Source organism: Rutilus rutilus, assembly GCF_951802725.1.
Source record: "Rutilus rutilus genome assembly, chromosome: 10".
Classification (NCBI taxonomy): Eukaryota; Metazoa; Chordata; class Actinopteri; order Cypriniformes; family Leuciscidae; genus Rutilus; species Rutilus rutilus.
In genome coordinates, this window is record NC_140215.1 from 24,391,409 (window position 1) to 24,410,937 (window position 19,529).

Sequence of the window (19,529 nt, forward strand, 5' to 3'; positions counted from 1 at the left end):
ACTGACCAGGAAAAACCTTGTCTAAAGTAGCGCGTTGTTATTCATATGCTATTTTAAGGGCGCATGCTTGGCCATAATCAATGTAGCGTGTGCACAACGCGCATGCACTTGGCTTATCTCATCTACACACAGACGCAGGAGTTCTCATTTTTAGAAAACCATACATTACAAGGAAAAATATTAACACACGAGGGAAATCATTGTTGTGTCCATGAAGATGTGAAAAAATAGGCATAAATCTAGCTTACACATTTACCCACATTTTGATACGCCTGTTTAACCGAAGCTAATTTGGGTGGGTTTCTCCCATCCCCATACAATGTCACTTCTCTGTCTTTTACGGCCCTGATGAGAACGTCGGTCTCCTCGGCTGTGAACCGCTCCTGGCGTGCGCCTGGCAAATCCGCCGTTATAATAGCAATCCGCCATGGAACAAGCGCGCCTGCTCTTAAAGGGAATGTGAGATGATGCTCTGATTGGTTTATTTCATGTTACGCCCAAACCACACCTATGAATAATGAAGCTACTTCAGACCAACCCATTTTAGATTTGCGGTCGGGCGCAAGAGTCATTTATCCCGCCGGTATAATAGCAACAGCCCACAAAGACCCGCCCACAAAGTTACTTGCGTTTCGCCACCATCAGAAAAGCCAGAGTGTGGGACTAGGGGGAGATTTAGCAGGGTGTTTCTTCGTTTTGTAAGAAAGGAATTGGTTAGTCTTAAAGTGAAAGATAGGATGAGGAAAAATGTATTTGTTTGATCATCAGTGTTCTTTTGATTATTGTCTTATGTTGTACATACTGTACACTTTTTCATTGTATGCTTGAAATAAAAAAGACTGATTGTGATTGATTTGTCCACTAAAGAACAGCTCAAAAAATTTACCTCTTGACCAGAGTTCATCGAGATGGGCCACCATCTGTGCATTCATCACCCAATTATCACTAAAACGGTCCAATGAAAGCCCTAACACAATGAAACACAACTTTGACTTGCCCAGTTAATCCAATAATCTAGAGGCAGGTGGTGAATGGACCTTCTGATTGGCTGATCTCGAGCTGAGCACACTGGGTAATTAGTGGGTGTATCAATGTACTAATGGTTATAATTAGACACACACGGAGGAGCTGCACACTCTCGCGACCAGGCCAACCTTCAGCTGACTGCAAAAACCAGTGACCTCGGCGTGGGCCAGACACAGAGTTCGTGATGGTGCAATAATGAAAGCGAGGGTCTGCCACAGGCGTTTTTGGGCCAGGTTTGGCCCCTTTTTTGCGTCAGCACAAAAAACACATAATACCCTAATGGATCTAGAGACTAACAGAGGTGAGGAGCGTTATTTAGAAAGGAAATGGCTTTGAAAGTAGACCCCGGGGTGGTTGATACTAAAATCTGTTGCGATAAGCCATTTTGAAGGAGTGAAATCTTAGTTCACCCATGTAATGATGCTGCAGGGAAAATGATAAATACTTTATAAGTGTTTTAGCATTTTATTTCAATTCAATGAGTGCAATTAAAGTGCCTCGCCAACACTTTTAAAAGTTCATCACTTGCAAGTTTTAGATTTCTTAATGTGTCTCATTTGTTATCAGTTATCCGTTTATAGTCTCCTACAATCATGTGATGACAGATCCACACTTACATGTGCCAAACTCATAAACCGTAACCCTCACACTAACACCAGCGCTGTTTAAACAGACCAGAGAGGGCAAACAGGCTGTGGACTTTACAAGCCAACATTCACGCCTGTGCGCTTGCCTGTTTGTTTGCGCTGGCCGCCGCGGTCGGTCGGGCTCAGCAAACACGGAAAGATGTGATTGAGACCGATAGAAACAACGGAGGAGAAAAAGACAGATAGAAAGAGGCAGCCGTAACTTTAGACGGCTCCTGAAATGTGCTCTGTGATCAGGTTACAGAGCTGCGACCGCATGGCCGTCCCCCCGGAGAGGATCAGGTGAATTCCCAGGATAGGAGGGCCTCAGAAGGCAGACACTCCAGATTTAATTATACGCATTAAAGAGGATTATTCAGCTCTGCATGAGAGAGACAGATGACTACCTGCTCTCCCCCCTCTCTTCCTTCTCGCCTTCTACTTTTCTAGCTTTCCATCTCTCCCCGATTTGTCACAAAGGATGCGGGATTAATGACTTGATGTTCTTACCTAGGCAGGGAAGCGTACTGTCGCTCGGCATCCTCATATCGTGGTGTCAGTCTGGGGTCAGGGTTTCTCACTGGCATCTGGTAAAGGCCAAGAAGAGAGCAGAGTGAAAAAGAGACGAGGATGTTTACATGACACATCATATTATATTAGACTGCAATACAGCTACTGCGGTATACACATGGGGGGTGTGGCGGTGTCAACAGTATAACAGTATATACACAAAGCATGTTGTGCATAATGTTTCAATGTGAGCAATTTTGGCTACTACTGACATAATCAAATCAATATCAAACACAAAAGTAGCTATAATATAAATAATGCTCAAAATATCACAACACCGGAATGCCTTTTATATAGTTGACCATGATTTAAACATGTTGCATTGAACATTGCGCTACTCTTGATCTACATTTTAAATTCTATAACTTAAATACATATATTTACATGAGGAAATTATATTTTTGTTTTTGAAAGTAGTCTCTTATCCACACCAAGGTTGCATTTATTTAATAAACAATACCGTAAAAACAGCAATATTGTGAAATATAATTACAATTTAAAATGAATGTTTTTGATTTCATTTATTTAATGTATTTTATTTTATTATAATATATTTTATATTTATCCCTGTGATAGCAAAGCTGAATTTTCAGCATCATTACTCCAGTCTTCAGTGTCACATGGTCCTTCAGAAATCATTTTAATGTTGATTTGCTTCTCAAGAAACATTTATTATTATTATTAATAGTTAACACAGTTGCTTCTTTGACAAAGATTATTTTGTATCATTTTGTAACATTATTTGTCTTTACTGTCACTCAATTTAAACCATCCTTGTTAAATAAAACGATTAATTTAACTGAAAATCTGTAAAGATACTGTTCAAAATAATGTAAAATTTTCTGTGATTAATCATGCTATCTTAAGGTACTTACAATCAGAAATACGGTATATTTACACATACAATCATCAAATTAATGTAAATTAAACAAACTAAATGTAATGGTTGAATTATTATTTAATACAATATCTTATTTATGTGTTTAAGGTTACTATTGTGCCCGAAGAAGCACTAAACCAATAATTAGACAGATATAACACCATGCAATAAAACATGTCAAATGTTTGATCCTAACTGAACTGATAAAAAATACTGAATATATATGTGGGCAATTTTGTCCACCACGTTCAAAATACCTCTGGCATTTTTGCCATGATCCAAGGTTAATTTCCAAACTTGGTGCTAAGACATCTACTCCACCTAGGCAGACACCAAAATCTATCATGTCACATTACTGAAGAGTTAAGTGTAAAGCATGAATTATCATGCGAGCGACTCATTCAAAGCCACATTCTAGACCAGCGCTGGCCCTGTCACTCTCTCTGCATTCATCACAGAGTCACCTTCCCCCTGAAATACCTGCTGTGCCCTATAATCAAGCCATGAAAGGCAGTGTGAGTTGCTCACAAAGGCTGCTTATTGGGGGATTTAGTACTGGGAGTCTTGGGGAGGGGGTAAAAAGCCAGATCCCAGATTGTGTTTCTGAAAACAGGATGAAGTCTAGCACTCCTCCAACCCTCCTGGACTAAGCCTGACTCAAGCTCAAGGAAGAGCCAGATTAACTGTGCGCATTACATTAGCAAGATGAGCAATCTCTTAAAAGACCGGCTCCTCATTCAGCATGCAGATTTAGGAGTATCTCCTGTTTCCTTCCTCTAAAGACCGACGCTTTCAACGGGATTTGCTCGCATCGTTTGCAATCATGCCGCTTAGAGCCTGTATAAAACATTTAGAAGCAGCATCTTCATTTCAGCGAGACTTCCCCCCCATTTGTCTCGCAATCTTCTTTTCCCTCTTCACCCGAAAAAGCAGAAAGATGACAGAGGATAGGGACTGTGAGAATTGTACCCTGACACATATAGGCAACTTAATAAATTATAAATACTGTCATATAATCCATGAGGAAATTATTCCAGTAGATTTAGCAGGGCCTGACAGATGAAGGTTGGGGCCATTATGGAAAACTGGCTGCTTTTCCGAGGGCAATATGTGTGAAATTGTGTCATCTGTCTCAATGAGCTGATTTTAAATACACAGCTCGCCGTGCCACCACCTCTCTCTCCACTGTCCTCATAACGGCTGCCCTCCTGCCTGCATATTAGCGACATTTTTTCTCTCGGCCTCGGAAAAACTGAAATGTCTTCAGGGCTTCAATATATATGATGAAAGGACAGGCACACATTACCTGGGGAAAAAAAAGGATAGTTGATTGAGGGGTCAGAATGGAAGTGCTTCTGAATGAAAGAGGAAATGTTCTCAGTTTCAAACAGACTCGCTCTATCTTTGCCTCTCCTTCACGCAGGCAATGAACTCCATGAGTAACCGAAGTGGGCGTCTTTGAATGCTGATGATGGTGAAGATTACCATCATGTCCCTGGAGGGTTAAAGAGGAGAACTTATCTCCGAATGGAGCAGATATCACTATTTGACACAGTGGAAATACAGACCTTGGTGTTTAAAGTTCAATATTTGATATAGAAACATTTTAAGGATCCTTCCCCCGACAGGCATCGATATCTGACCGGATCTGTTCTACTGTAATGATGGCAGTGATTTGCTTCATTATTTGGCTGTGCCCTCACATTCACACCATGTTGCTAACTGTGTCCACACTCTGCCCTCTCACCATCTGTGCTTTCAACTCTGACAGAAGCTGCCAATCCATGCTGACCAAAAACCAGCCAATCAAGAAAAAATGGACAAACTGAGGAGCATGAAACTAACACACCATAACCCTAAAGCTGATAACAGTGCATACAAGGATAAAAACACCTTTCCAGAGACCTAGCCTGTGGCCAGAAAGGAGACGAAGAGATCAATGATGACTTCCCTCATTTAAGGGATGATCAGATACAGAAGTGGTGTGGCACAGCAGTTAAGGCCGGGAACTGGAAGGTTGCTGATTCGATTGGAGCAAGAAGTGAGTCATCACTACTGTGCCTGAGGAGGTTTATAACACCTGGAGAGAGATTTCTGTTAGCATTCTCATTCTTGCTCAGCTGAAAACACGTGATTTCAAATCTGCCATCTTTCCTCATGGCCAGAGAAGTATTTGAGCCAATCTCCCGGAAATGTACACCAATACAGCACTGATTGGCTGAAGGTACCATGAAATTGAGCACAGTATCAATCCCTTTACAAGAAGTGACTATTCAGAACTTTGATATGAAAGGAAGCAGATTAAAGGGATAATTCACACAAACTTATTTACTCACCCTCAGGTTGTTCCAAACCTGTATGAGTTTCTTTCTACTGCTGAACACAAACAATGATGTTTTGAAAAATATGGGAAACCTAACTATTGATGGACCCCATTGATTTCATAGTATGAAAAAAAAAAAAAAAAAAAAAAAAACCTATGGATGTCAATGGGGCCCATCAACTGTTTGGTTACAGACATTCTTCAAAATATCTTCTTGTGTTCAGCAGAAGAAAGAAATTCATACAGGGTTGGAACAACCTGAGGGTGAGTAAATGTTGACAATTTTCATTTTTGGGTGAACTATCCCTATTGAACTAAGTCTATTTTTTGCTTTTAAGAGACTTCAAAAGAAAAGAAATGCACACTGTTCCATCATTGATGAATAACTACACAGGAACAAATGAGTAATGCACTAATAACATTCTAGTAACTAACAAGAGACACTAATGAATGAATTAGTTAGTAATAGCACTCAGCTGAATGAGGTAGTTCACTATTAGCTAATCAATAACTACCATTCTTTTCATACGTCCCGGAGAACTATTAACAACTACAATACACAGGTTCATAATTAATGTGAATAATGCATAATGTATAATTAATTCTGAAGTGAAGATGACTGTAGCCCACTAGCAATGACACAAGTATTACCAAATCCTTCAGAAGGAATTACTAATTATTTGGATCAGTATTCTAAAATAAAGAGCATGATAACTCCTTAATATTCACTGAAGTCATTGTAAACTTTTGAGGTTTTTGTAAGGTTTTGGGATAGTAATGACTCAAGCGTTACTACATTCTTCTAAAGGACTAAATTACTAAGTATTTGGGTCTGTATTCTAGAGTGAAGATCCACTAGTAATGGCTCCACTAGTAATGGCTCCACTAGTAATGACTCAACTTACAACTTACGATCATGTCTTTGCCGTGCATCCATTCCAAACTGTCATATGCACAAATACTGATATAACAGTTGATTTTAACAGAGCTTAGCATGTTAGCATGTTGCTAAACTGCTGGAATTGCACACTATACACAAATAGTAGGGCTATTTTAAATTAGATTAGAGCTATTTATATTGATGCTTTGTAGAACTGAATTAAAGTATATTTATTATCAACAGTTCTCTTGACTTTGTGTGCCATTTTGGATTTTAATTCAGCTAATAATCTCGGTTGGTATCTAACACCACAGCAAAAAACAAACAACAATTGAAAAAAAAAATTGTTTTACACAAAAACCACAGCAACAAATGGGTTAAATTTTCATTTTTCATTTATCTGTGAAAACCCCTTCTGACATATGAATATACGAGTAGGTGTGTATGACTAAGTTAATTGTGATCGATGTGTGTGTGTAGGCACAGAGGCCAGTGTTTGTGTGGGGTGTGTGTGTGTGTGTTTGCTCAGGGGGCACCGCAGGTCTCTCTCTGGAGAGTGTGTATTCATCCCTCCGCTCTGAGCTGCACAGGGCTCATGCATATGTAAAACGCAGAGATGAAATCAGTCTGATTTTACAGTTCACTGCGGGCTAGGTAAACAAATGAATGCGAGGAGGGGAGAGGTGGAGGATGGTGTGCTGGAAGGGCAGGGTGGGGTGTGCTGACTCACATCCTCAAACAGGCATCACCCCAGGCCTCATTAAAATCACCTCACCTGCAGGCGCCACTAAAGAAATCTCTTGATCTGACCGTGCAAACTCTCACCCGCGACATTATCGAGAGTTTGCTCAAGCCGGCCAAAAGTCGCAGGGCTGGAAATGGCACTTGTTAAATGTTAATAACTCATAAATGAGTTTATTCATGAAGAAACCTTTAGCGGTACAGATTAATCTGTCCTTTTAATGCTCTTTTAACTGACGTTGAACAAAACACGCTGTGTGATCAGCCTCCTTAAATGCTAGGTACACACCATCAATACATTCGACTTGATGTCGAGCTAACACAAGTCATACATGTCTAGTGGCACATAATGATTGATAAAGAGCGTTAAATATCAAAACACAGCATACCTAGTTCTACTGTGTGTGAAATAGAGAGGTGGAGGTTCAAGGCATATGCATCTAAAATCTATGTTAGTTTCAGAAGGTATACAAATAGCAGATGTTCAGCTCCAGAAAACAGATGCAGTGGTTAAATCCACGAGAAAGGCATTGATTGTACAAATAAATATGCACAATTGTTGTCTTTTTCAAACCACATCTATTTATACAATCACATCCATAACCCTAAGGCTCAAAACCATGACTTTGTCCTGCATGATCCTACAAAGCATCATCCATCTTTCTCATTTCCAGGCCTCTAATCACTTGTAGCTTCATAATCCTCCTCGAAATTCTCAAATGTCTTTTACTCCCATCTTAACAAGACACCAAAAAGTGCGGAAAGCGTGTCATGGTGGTAAAAAAATCAGGCCCAGTGGATTGTTCAACAATCGGTCCCCCTGCAGTATTTGACCTGGGGTGATGATGGGCAGCAATAAACACCGTGGCGTCTGACTGACAGACACGCTGGGTGATGTGTGTCAGAACTAAGCTTCGTAATGACGGCCATTGGGATGGCATGGTGGGAGAGCAGGCCGGTGCTGTATCCTCCATCCTGCTCGTCCCTGCTCCTTCAAAGCTAATGGCCTACAGAAAGCCATTTCACGGCGTGCCGAGCAGAGGAGAGGAGAGATGAGAGGGTAATTCAGGCGGAAGAGACTGACACAGCCAGTCGTAAAGCGCCCTCCCCATCACTTCGTACACTGCACAATCCATGAACCATCAGCGCCATTACCTGGACCTCCGTTTGCCCCGACCCACCCGTGCTGAAACTTAGTTTGATGTATTCATCCCTGACACAAGACTAAAAATGGCAGGCTATCGCCTTTAAAGTCAACATGAAGTGACATTTGAAATAATTTTCTTCCATAATGCAACATATAGAGTGAAGCAGGATATTTAACAAGAAAAGGATTGATTTTTTTGAAGAAAAAATTGATTGGATCATAAAAAGCAAGATTTAGAGAAAAGGCTTTTTAACATTAAAGCTGAAGGTTAAAGGAATAGTTCACCGAAAAATGAACATTTTGTCATCATTTGCTCACCTTCATGTCTAACTTGTACAACTTTATTTCTTCTGCGATACAAAACAAAAAAAGATTCTCTGAAAAATGGGGTTTTGTCTATACAATGAAATTCAATGAGGCCAGCCTTGTTTTAGAGCCTTCTGGCTTTAATCGTATTGGCAAAAAACAGTAGAAATAATGAATGTTAACCTTTTTTTTCCCTTTTTTTTTAAGTGAACTTAAAAACCTTTTAAGTTCAGCCTCAGGAGCATCTCCACATAATCCAAAATTATCCAGACCATTATTTGCTATTATTACTGAAACCTTTATTACATAAACTAGCATTAAATTTAGTGCTAGAGCAACTGCTGGCAAGACTTGAGAAAAGCTGCATTGACTAAAGTAAAGCTTGCCAACTGATTTTCATTAACCAATGCCTTGGTTATGTGAGCTGAAAAAGAAAGTTGTTTCAAAGGTGGAGCAATGCTTTAACATTTTGAATTTTATTATGTTTTTGCAGGGTTTTTTTTTAGTTCAATATGTGGCTTATGACCTTATAGCATAGGTGACTTTAGAAAACCGCAAGTGTGCTGGGCTTTATGGGTAGAGACTGTTTGAAATGCTCTACGAGTTAGGGTGGAGAATATGCTGATTTTTTTTGACAGACAGTATTTAATCTAAGACACGCTGTTCTGTCATGTGAAGGACTGGAGCGATATTAATATCTGCATTGATAAATAGGCTCCATTACTCCATCACGTTCAGCACTCATAAAACACAGTCAGCGACGGGCAACATAAAAAGTCAGGGGAAGAAAAAATCTACACTGCAGACAGCTAATAACATCCAGCTCCTTTGCAATTTGTTAAAATCTGGCTTCGCAAAACGACAAGCTACGGTGAAAAATGGAAAAGCCCAGAGTTTGGGCTACTTTTTCAGCTGACTCAAGTGTTTCGTCATCCATCAGTGGCCAGTGCACAAGTGCGTCTCGGCCAGTCATTACTTACGATCAGACATATGATCATATTATTTATTCATAATTTCTCAATATTTAATGTATTTTTTTGTTTGCTTCACAGAAACTTTGTTGTTTGTTTGTTTGTTATCTATACAGAAACATATGAACATATAATTCTAACCGAAGGGGGATCAGTTATTCCACTGAACTGGTCATATGAATACTGACAGCGCTCCAAACACGCACCGCTTGCTTCTGGGAGTACGGGAGGGAGATGAGCAGAGAAGGATATGTCTCAATCTGTGATTGTACATGAGAACAGAGTCAGATCTGGCATAATGATGCATGCATAACCAAAGCCCTCACTGGAACAGGCTGGTTCCCATGGGCCGTAGTGGCGGAGCTTGCCTTCTAAGTATGTGGTAGCGGGGGAGAAAGCCTGGGTTAGGCGCACGATATAAATTGGAGTCAATAGCAAAAAGGAAGTCAATGGAAAATTACCATAAATTCATGAAAATACTGTCATCATTTACTCACCCCCATATAATTCATAAACATGTTTTAAATTTCTTTCTTCTGCAGAATATAAAAGAAGATATTTTGGAAACCAAACAGTTTTGGTTAGCATTGACTTCTATTGTTTGGACAAAAACTTCTCAAAATGTTCTAGTGGCTTGTTAGGCAGCAATTTTGGTAATGTAAGTCCTGCAGGGGTCAGCGAATAGACATATAAAACTTAGTTTTTCCAAAAAGTAATTCATTTATCATAAATTTGCCCAAATAAAAATTTCAATGCAAGAATACATTATAATTGTATGAATCAATACATAAATACGTATTATAATTAGGAAGGTTTTATTTTGAATAAATGTTGTTCTTTCGAACATTCGATTCACCAAAGAATCCTACAATAATGTATTACATTTTTCAAGAAAATATTAAGCAGCACAACTTATTAAGCAAATATTAAGCAGTTTTTAACATTGTTAAGCATCAAATCATCATATTAGAATGATTTCTGAAGGATCATGTGACACTGCTGAAAATTCAGCTTTACCATTACATGAATACATTACCATATTTATTATATAATAATAAAAAAGAAAACAGTTATTTTAAGTGGTAATAATATTTCACAATATTACTGTTTATTTCATCAAATAAACGCAGCCTTGTTGAGCATAAGGGACATTAAAAACACCTACCGATTCAAAACTTCTAAACAGTAGTTTACATTTATTTGCAAATTTAAAAAGAAGAACAGTGACAGGTAATACTGTCTGTTAATGCTTGATGTTAACAACATATGTCATTGTGTTACTGAAAAGTTTTTAAATTGGGGGTGAGAGAACACTGGGTCTGTAAAAGTCGAAAATTCCTTCAAACTCCAGAACCGTTTGGCTTGAAAAAGTGTAATCTCAAACACCAATCTCTCTCTCCCACAGACACACACAAACACTCCAACGCATCCACCCACATCCAATCAGCCAAAACCACAGGCCCTCTTCTGACTGTTAATTGAGTTTAGCCAAAGTGCTGCCATTGCACAAGTGATGTGAGTTATAGATTATAAGAACCTCTCACACGGCCATCGATTCCACACGGCCCAGCGCAGGACCAGAGAGAGCTGATGTGAGCTGAACGCTGCTCTGAGGATCTCTGCCATTTAATTAAGAGGAGGAGAAGGTCAAAGGGCAGGTGTGTGGCTACGGCACTAATGCAGTGAGGTAAATATTTTTACGGCCTGTCCATGAATTAAAAGAGAAAACGGAAATGTTACACTGCTCATAATGCATGCTGGAACTGGAGTTGAGCTGCAAATGATCAAGCCCTTCTACTTTAAAAAGGCCGCTCTCATGACAATTTGTTACTATTTAACATTTTGGCAAATTATAGGTAAATTTGTACAATCTCAATTGTATGTTTACATATGATCTGCTTGCACCCCACTGACAGTTATGTTAAGGATGGACCTTCTTGATTAAGGCTGGCATACACTTAAGGCCCCAATATACTTCAAGCGAAATCGAAGAACGAACTCATGTGACGCCATTTCGAACAAAATCAGGCCGAAACAAAAATCTTTTCTGGTTCATTTGGCCTGTTCAGTTGTGAAAGACGTCCGTGAGTGAAAACATGAACACACTGGAGAGCTGTTTATAGTAGAAAAAGTAGTACTTCTGATGAAATAAGACACTGACACTGTTTTTCATGTTTAATACGGTACACTGTAAAAAATTTCTAACCCTCCCAAATCAAACATTTCAAGTGACCGATAACATCTACATTTTTCAATTGGCCCAAGTGAAATTCTGTAAATTATTAAGTTAAATTTACAGATTTTCACTTGGGCCAATTGAAATTTACAGAATTTCACTTGGGCAAATTGAAAAATTTAGATGTTATCGGTCACTTGAAATTTTTGATTTGGGAGGGTTAGAAATTTTTTACAGTGTAAAGCTGCTTGATTTTAAGCTATTTCAGGATATGAAATCAATATTTCTCAATTTTGTTGTGTGTTTATGTTGTTATTGAGAGAGGAAAGTGCGCAGCATATTTACATATTCATCTAAATGCCACTCTCAGCAGTGTGGGCGGCGTCAGAAGTTCGATAACAATATATCGCTGCTCACGTATTTCGAAATTTATTTTAGGATAGTTCACCTAAAAATGAAAATTCTGTCATCATTTACTCACCCTCAAGTTGTTCCAAACCTGTATGAGTTTCTTTGTTCTGCTGAACACAAAAGGAAGATATTTGTAAGAATGTTTGTAACCAAACAGATCTCGGTCCCCATTGACTACCATAGTATTAACTTTTTCCTACTATGGAAGTCAATGGGGACCGAGATCTGTTTGATCAAAACATTCTTCCAAATATCTTCCTTTGTGTTCAGCAGAACAAAGAAACTCATACAGGTTTGGAACAACTTGAGGGTGAGTAAATGATGACATAATTTTCATTTTTGGGTGAACTATCTCTTTAAAAGAAGAACGAAAAAGAACTTCGCCGTGAGTATATCGGGGCCTTTACACGACTTCTGAACAGGCATTGTATTCTTGGTGATGCTGTAAATGGTTACAGAGGAAAAACTGGGCATCATACACTACATGACTGAGGATCACACACTACCAGACTTTCAAGTCGCTCCGAAAACAACAAACTCACGCAGAAACATTCGGCTTATGGCTAGGAGTCGAATGTTCTAAAAATCAGCTCAAAATATCAAACGGATTTAATGGAATCATGGTCTGTGTCCATCATACACTGTTCGATTTTCAGTGAAATTGGTCAAATCACTTTTCCTGACTGCAAATCAGGGCAAAAATATGTGCAAAAGTTGTCTACTGTATTATAACCTTTAGAGGGTTTTCTAATTTTTTTTACATTTCTGTAAAAAACGTGTTGTACAAATTCGAGAAAAATCACCACCATGTTTTCATATGAGATGGAATTAAAATGGCCATAATTTCCTTTTTTTATTATTATGGATTTTTTGCTACTTTTTATTGACAGACACAATTTGGTAACCAAAAAAAAAACAATGTAAAGAAACCGTGTCCTCAGTTTTGACAGAAATGTAAATGCGAAGGCAAATGCGACGCACGTTGAGAGGAAACCCTAGCACTCCACCTGAAGCAACCTTCTCGGCTATGATGGAAGAATTACTCACTACGTGCATTCATGTGGAAGAAACTTAGGAGGAACCGTGACAGACTGTCTATAGTCCTCAAGACGACCTGTGATTCTTCACTGGAAAACTCACTTGCACCTATCTGAGAAGCTCTGGAACTCATTAATACAACTTTGGAGTCACGCAGCGTCTGGAGTCTATGCGGTAACTGCTAGGTCACGGCCCCGAAAGCTGTCATATTTGTCATTTTTATAGGTGCCATATTTTATTTAAGAGATGCATAATGATCACATTTGAGAGTGAATAATAACCTAAATTTTGGTCTGTTCATTCCACAAAGCTATCGTATGACTTCATCTGAGGTAGAATGGACTGCTTTTATGTTGCATTCATTGTGTTTTGCATATAATAATATTATACAATAAATATATCAGGATGTGGTGAGAGAATATTTATAGATTGCCCTGTCTAGGCATCCAACTAGACAAAAAAGACAAGCATTTCCCACATGCAATTTTCTCAGCATTGGAAAAACAAAGCTCATGTAGGGCAGAATGTTTTGTATCAGCAGTCGAATCTTGATAGTGAATGCGGTTCTTGTTATACAAAATCCAGCATTACGAGTTCACGGAGCGTTTTAGATTGGGCTGATAAAACAGAGCTGGTGACTCAAGCGCCGACCAGCTTTTTGGAACAAAAGTAGCCTTCCTGTGGCTGTGTCAGCCTGGGTCATCCTCTCTGTAAAGAGCACCTGGCCCTTAAAAACGGACAATGCGAAACACGTACAATGCTAATTCAAGACTAATTCAAGTAAGGTCCTAAATGGTGTGGCATTCCTGTCTGTCTTCAGTAAGAGGAATGATAATTTTTGTGTTTGACCTTTGGTCTTTCTCAGCTCTCTCTCGCTCTCATTCGATCGGCATCAGCAACACTCAAACTCGTTCGAAATGTCACGAGGCAAAAGAAGAAAAACAAACTCATTCATTCAAGTCCACTTCTATCTGCCGCTCTCCTTTACTGCAGTAATTGCTGTGGCTTGTGAAAAGCCATCAGTTTCCAACCCTAATTAGTGAAGGCTCTTAACAAAGTCTCTCCAGCCGTCTCTGAATGCCGTTCCCGCTGGCAGCCACTGTGACGGCCAATAGACTCTTACCCGGCAACAAAAATATCTATTTGATAGCTTTAATTTTTCATAATTTTCTCTAATGAGGGTGCATTGATTTTAACTAGGACATGAACGCTGCGAGGGGAGAGCGGGAGCTAATGCAGTGACTACTCGTGCTCACTCCACTGAGAATCCAACAGTAGAGCTCAGCATTTTGTAGCATACGCACTATTTCGTGACTTAGTTTCAGCTTTTTGGTTGCAATGAACAAACTTCTGCAAACGTCTTCTTGTTAACGTAGAGCTGTTGTGTGTTTGTTTGCTTTATATTTAAAAAGCTTGCATTAAATTCATGACATTCAAATCGCGACATTTATGGTGCGTTTTTGTTATTTTTGGAGCTCAAAAGCCCCAGTAACCATTTACTCTCACTTTGTGGAAAAAGTCACCTGTATATTTGGCTAAACATCTTTAGTTTTACACACAAGAAAATAAATACATAAAAATTACAGGTTTAATGATTTTTGGATGAACTATGGAAACACTACCATTCAAAAGTTTGGAGTCGGTAAGATTGATATTTTATGCTTGCAAAGGCTGCATTAATTTAATAAATAATAATAATAATAATAAAAAAATGTAAAAACAGCAATGTTGTGAAATATTTTTTCTATTTGAATAGATTTTAAAATAGATTTTTTTCCTGTGATGGTAAAGCTGAATTTTCATCATCATTACTTGTTAATAAATCTTACTGAACCCAAACTCTTAAACGGTACTGTATGTGTTAACATTAGCTATAATGCAAAAGCTAGAATAAAATAATGACCAAAACATTTATTCCTTTTGGTTAAATGTTGGTTAATGGTAATTTGTACAATGGTAATTTGTATTTTTATTCCATTATGGACAAACAGGAATTAAAAATGAGCAATATTACATTAAACATGAATTAACAATGAACAATATTATATGTATAAATGAACAATCCTTTAAATTAAAAATCTATAATTAATGCTGTAGCAAAACTGTAGTTTAAGTAACTGTTAGTAATACCTAATGTATTTAAAACTGAACCTTGTTGTAAAGTGTTACCACTCTTTCTTTAGAGTAGCCTTGAAAAGAAGAGAAGCAGTCAACAGTCTTTCAAAAACTTCAGATCTATATCTGAACGAGTGTCAGTCCTAGTCTTCTATTTGAAGTCCCTTCTTCTCCCGAACTGAAATGTCAGGCATACCTCAGGGATGTCCACAGGAGTATGAGCGAATGTGTGGGTTTGTGAGAGGATGTAATGGAATATGAGTGTCTACACGGTGTCAAAAAGTGGATGCGAGTACGATTAAGTGTGAAAATGTGTGTGTTTAGCAGTGGGGAAATGGGTGTATCTTTGAGGCCTCTCTGTGAAGTGTGCTGAAGCTCCCACATGTAATTAGAACAGTTTTCCTCCTACTTTACTTTCTTCCACATCCACTTAATTTTAGCAGCCAGGGTTTGTTACGTAAAACCTGGGAGAGCTTCTCAACACTGTCAGTAATGGAAGCGTTCTCACTCTTAACCGCGCACAAGAAGATGAATCCGCAAATTATAATTACTTCAAATCTCGTATCCGTATTATAGTGCGATAACAAAAGAGTGTGTGTGGACCGAACGGGGGCTGTTTGTTTGCGTTTCCACTGGAGCGCTGATCTTCAATCGCAATCCACACTCTTGAGTTAATGCTTAATTTGAAATGTCAAATCCTTTCAGGATAAAGCCGGATAAACAGGAAAATAAGAAATGTCACATACTCAAGTCCCCGACACTCAGGCAATTAACCACATTAAAGGTCAATAACCAAATGCATGCTGCTTTTAATGACTACTGCCTCTTCACACATCATGTCTTTTAATGGCTTCCCATGTCTATTTTTGTCTATTTTTTCTTTTCAAATGGCTACTCAAGGTGCTGACATGAAATGTTATGTCTGGTGAGCAAAGCTCAGTGCCACTGGATACCTGGAACACACTAAATGACCTTCTTCTCTGTGCTGTTTCCATTCTTATGTTCTTAACTCAAGGTTCCTTTAAGATAAATTACGAAGCAATAAATAAAAAGCGGGTGCTGACATTCTCTAAAAGTTGGACCAATTTTCTGCTCTTCCTGGGAATTTACCTTCCTTTGTTCTCTTAATCCCTGCCAAGAACTTTTAAGATGGGAAGTCTGGAAAATGGGGGTCCTATCTGGGTGGCAATGGCTTAAAGAAATTATCTCCAGTCCTTAAACCCCCTTTTCTGTTCCACTTTCCTCCTCGTTTCTGCCTTATCGCTCGTCCACCTTGAGTATTTCCAAGGACGACCCACAATTTGAGAGGGAAAAAAACTTCTAAAAGCCAGGCCCTTTGAAATCTGATTGGCCCAGTGAAATGCATCTCCCTTAAATCACAGAGTTTCTCTGGTGTTTTTTTTTTTTTTTTACAAATAGAAATAGCTATTTATATACTTGTGGATTTGGTAGAGCGTGATAGCGCTATCATGTTTGCACACAGATCGCTGTGTAAACGGTTCAGAAATGTCTTAACTCATGGGTAGTCATGGATAGATTACAGAACTTAAAGGAGGATACTGCTAGTCTGCTTTTGAATGGGCTACTGACTTCTCTGTAAGGGGAATCAAAATTATGTCATCATTTATTCATACAGAATCTGTATGACTGATTGACTGACTGAATTGTGAAAAATGTGCTGGCCGCTCTTTTCCATGGATGGGGACTGGAGCTTTCCAGCTTCAAAAATAATTCCAAAGCACCATAAACATATCATAAAAGCAGTTTATTTGACTCGCAATTTATTTCAATTCTTCTAAATCCATACAAGAGATTTCAGTGAGAAACAGACTGAAATTAAGGTTGTTACTCGCTGAATATATTTCCCTTCACTGAGCCGTCAACTGATGTGAATATTTTGCGATTGTCACTTTGACCAGTTTTCTGAATAGTTCATTAAAAAATATCAGCCCAAAGAATGATTCATTCATGGTTGGATTATTAACAATCCAATACTGCTACTTCTCTACTGAACTCTCATAGACAGTGCAAAGAGTTCTAGAGCAAATGCCAATAATATAAATTTCAATAATAATGTTTGTTCCTCACACAAATTAATTATACACTATACCAAAAAAAATAAAACTGCTAGCAACTGTTAGCAGTAGCAACCCATTACTATCATCACTCAAAATACTGTATGCTAAAGGACATCATCTATTGTAAAATTACAGAAATAATTTAGCAGACATATATTCACATCACTTTATAATAGGGTTAGAGCGAGTTAGGGCACAACACTAGCCTGGCTCCGCCCTCCTACATACTTTCGCTCAATTTGCTTCAGTACTTCGTCTGGGTTTGCAGTATATTCTTGGGTTTTCTCTAGACAATTTTTTGGCGGTCCAATCAGCGAACAGAGGGAGTGGCTGAGAACGTTGAGGTGCGCTAGACATACGTCACGACCAAACGCAAGCGATTGGTTATGGCAGATCCAGAGTGGCTCTGGGCAGATCCAATAGTTTTAAACTTCAACAGAGTACCCGCCTTCAAGGAAGTTAACGCTTGTCAATGGAGAGTGGCCAGACTCTCTGGTAGGACCAGGCTAGCACAACACAACCCTTATGAAAATTAACCATACAAATAAAACCTTAAATCATGGTAACCACAAAACACCATGGTTTAGCTACACTAACCATAGTTTAACCATGGAATTTGTAGTAAAACTCTGGTTATACAAATGGTAATCAACCATGATAACGGTTGGTAACAACCATGGTAAACGACTCATGATAATGCAGTAACATGCTCAGTATTAGGATTTTTCTAAAAAGATATTTTCATGATGTAGTTATTATTGTACCAACTTTGACATTTAGGCAATTTAGAAAATATAGTTTTGTTAAATCTCAAGTATTTAAGTCATTTTAAGATAAAACAACAACAAATGGTCGTAATGTATACTTTAAATTTAACAAAAAAAAAAGTATATTATGTGCAAACAAATTACAATGAGGTGGTTGTTTTGCAACAAGGTGGAGACGTGTAGATTAAAAAAAAGAAAATTAGTGAAAAAAGTAAACAACACACACACACACACACACACACACACACACACACACACACACACACACACACACGAGAGAGACCGAGAGATATTATGAAAAATGAAGAGAATAGGCACGGTTTCATTCCATTTGCGATTTTTTCTAAATGTCGACAATGTTATGTTATGCCGATGTTACGCGACTAAAACTTCTTCTCGCGATAAGTAAATCCAAAAACCATGGCAACGGACGTTGGTAGGTTTATGTACTATATCCTGGCCACTGCACTAGCCATTATTATTAATCGAAGGAGACATATTGTGTGTTTTCCAAGCATTAATGGAAGGAGCGACCCGTATACTTGTGAGCAGCATGTATGAGGTGTTTCGGGGTGTTTCTCCCTCATATCTGCTTCAAGGTCTTGATTGTGGCATTTATTTGAGGTTTAGAAACCATTATTCCTGTAATTCTTTTGTCTTATATGAATTTAATAAAGAACTCTGTCTCGTATTCTGTCCAAACACACCGCGTCATCTACGTCAGGTGACCTGTAAATGCTGTAAATGAAGTTTTGCGAAATATTTATTTTTCGAATTGGCTGAAACCTACCTCATGCGAGCATAAAAACTTTTTTGCGATAAATGGGAGTTTTTGCGTAATTGACGTGTTTCCATTGGGCGTATTTTCAATTCGCAATTTCAATAGGTAATGGAAACGCGGCTAATGACAAGGAAAATGGAAGTGTGGGTGCAGTTCAAGAGAGAACCTTTTAATTATTTTGCAAGCCCCAGCCTAAGGATTTAAATCTTTTTCATGTGATGATCATACAAAAAATAGGGTTGTCTGTGGTTTCAAAATTTGTTGGGTGTATGGGATGGCCTGGATTAGTGTGAGATTTCCCGGCCTGAAATTTTGTCCCAGTCCGCCCCTGTACTCTTCTGATACATTTATGTTGGTTTTTAATTATTGTAGATGCTTAAAAGATCACCATTAACTATTGTATAGAAAAGTGCGACCAGCACAGCACAGTTTGTGTTCCACAGAGGAAAGAAAGGGAAAATGATGACAAGGTTTTCAGTGTGTTGTTCTCCAGGTGGATTCCGTCTGTAATCAAGTCTGAACATTAATTATATTTTCCAGTGTATATGTTTTCACACAAATGTTTGTAAATATTTGTTTGAACTTCAGCCTGTGAGTGACATTGTGAGAGCTGCAAGTCATCTTGTGTGTAAACATACATTTGGATGTGTGGGTGTGTGCGTGTCGGTCATGTGTCCAGACGTGTGTGTGTGT

The 19,529-nt window shown here is 38.6% G+C and overlaps 1 protein-coding gene across 3 annotated transcripts in view; it reads right to left on the reverse strand.

Annotated features, from left to right (window-relative positions):
• Positions 1-19,529, reverse strand: part of pard3bb (par-3 family cell polarity regulator beta b) — a 335,104-nt gene that overhangs the window by 8,440 nt on the left and 307,135 nt on the right. For all 3 annotated transcript variants that reach the window (XM_084421753.1, XM_084421752.1, XM_084421754.1), the window contains one exon: positions 2,163-2,239. In XM_084421753.1, the coding sequence (XP_084277879.1) occupies positions 2,163-2,239 (77 nt within the window). The remainder of the gene's footprint in view (positions 1-2,162; positions 2,240-19,529) is intronic.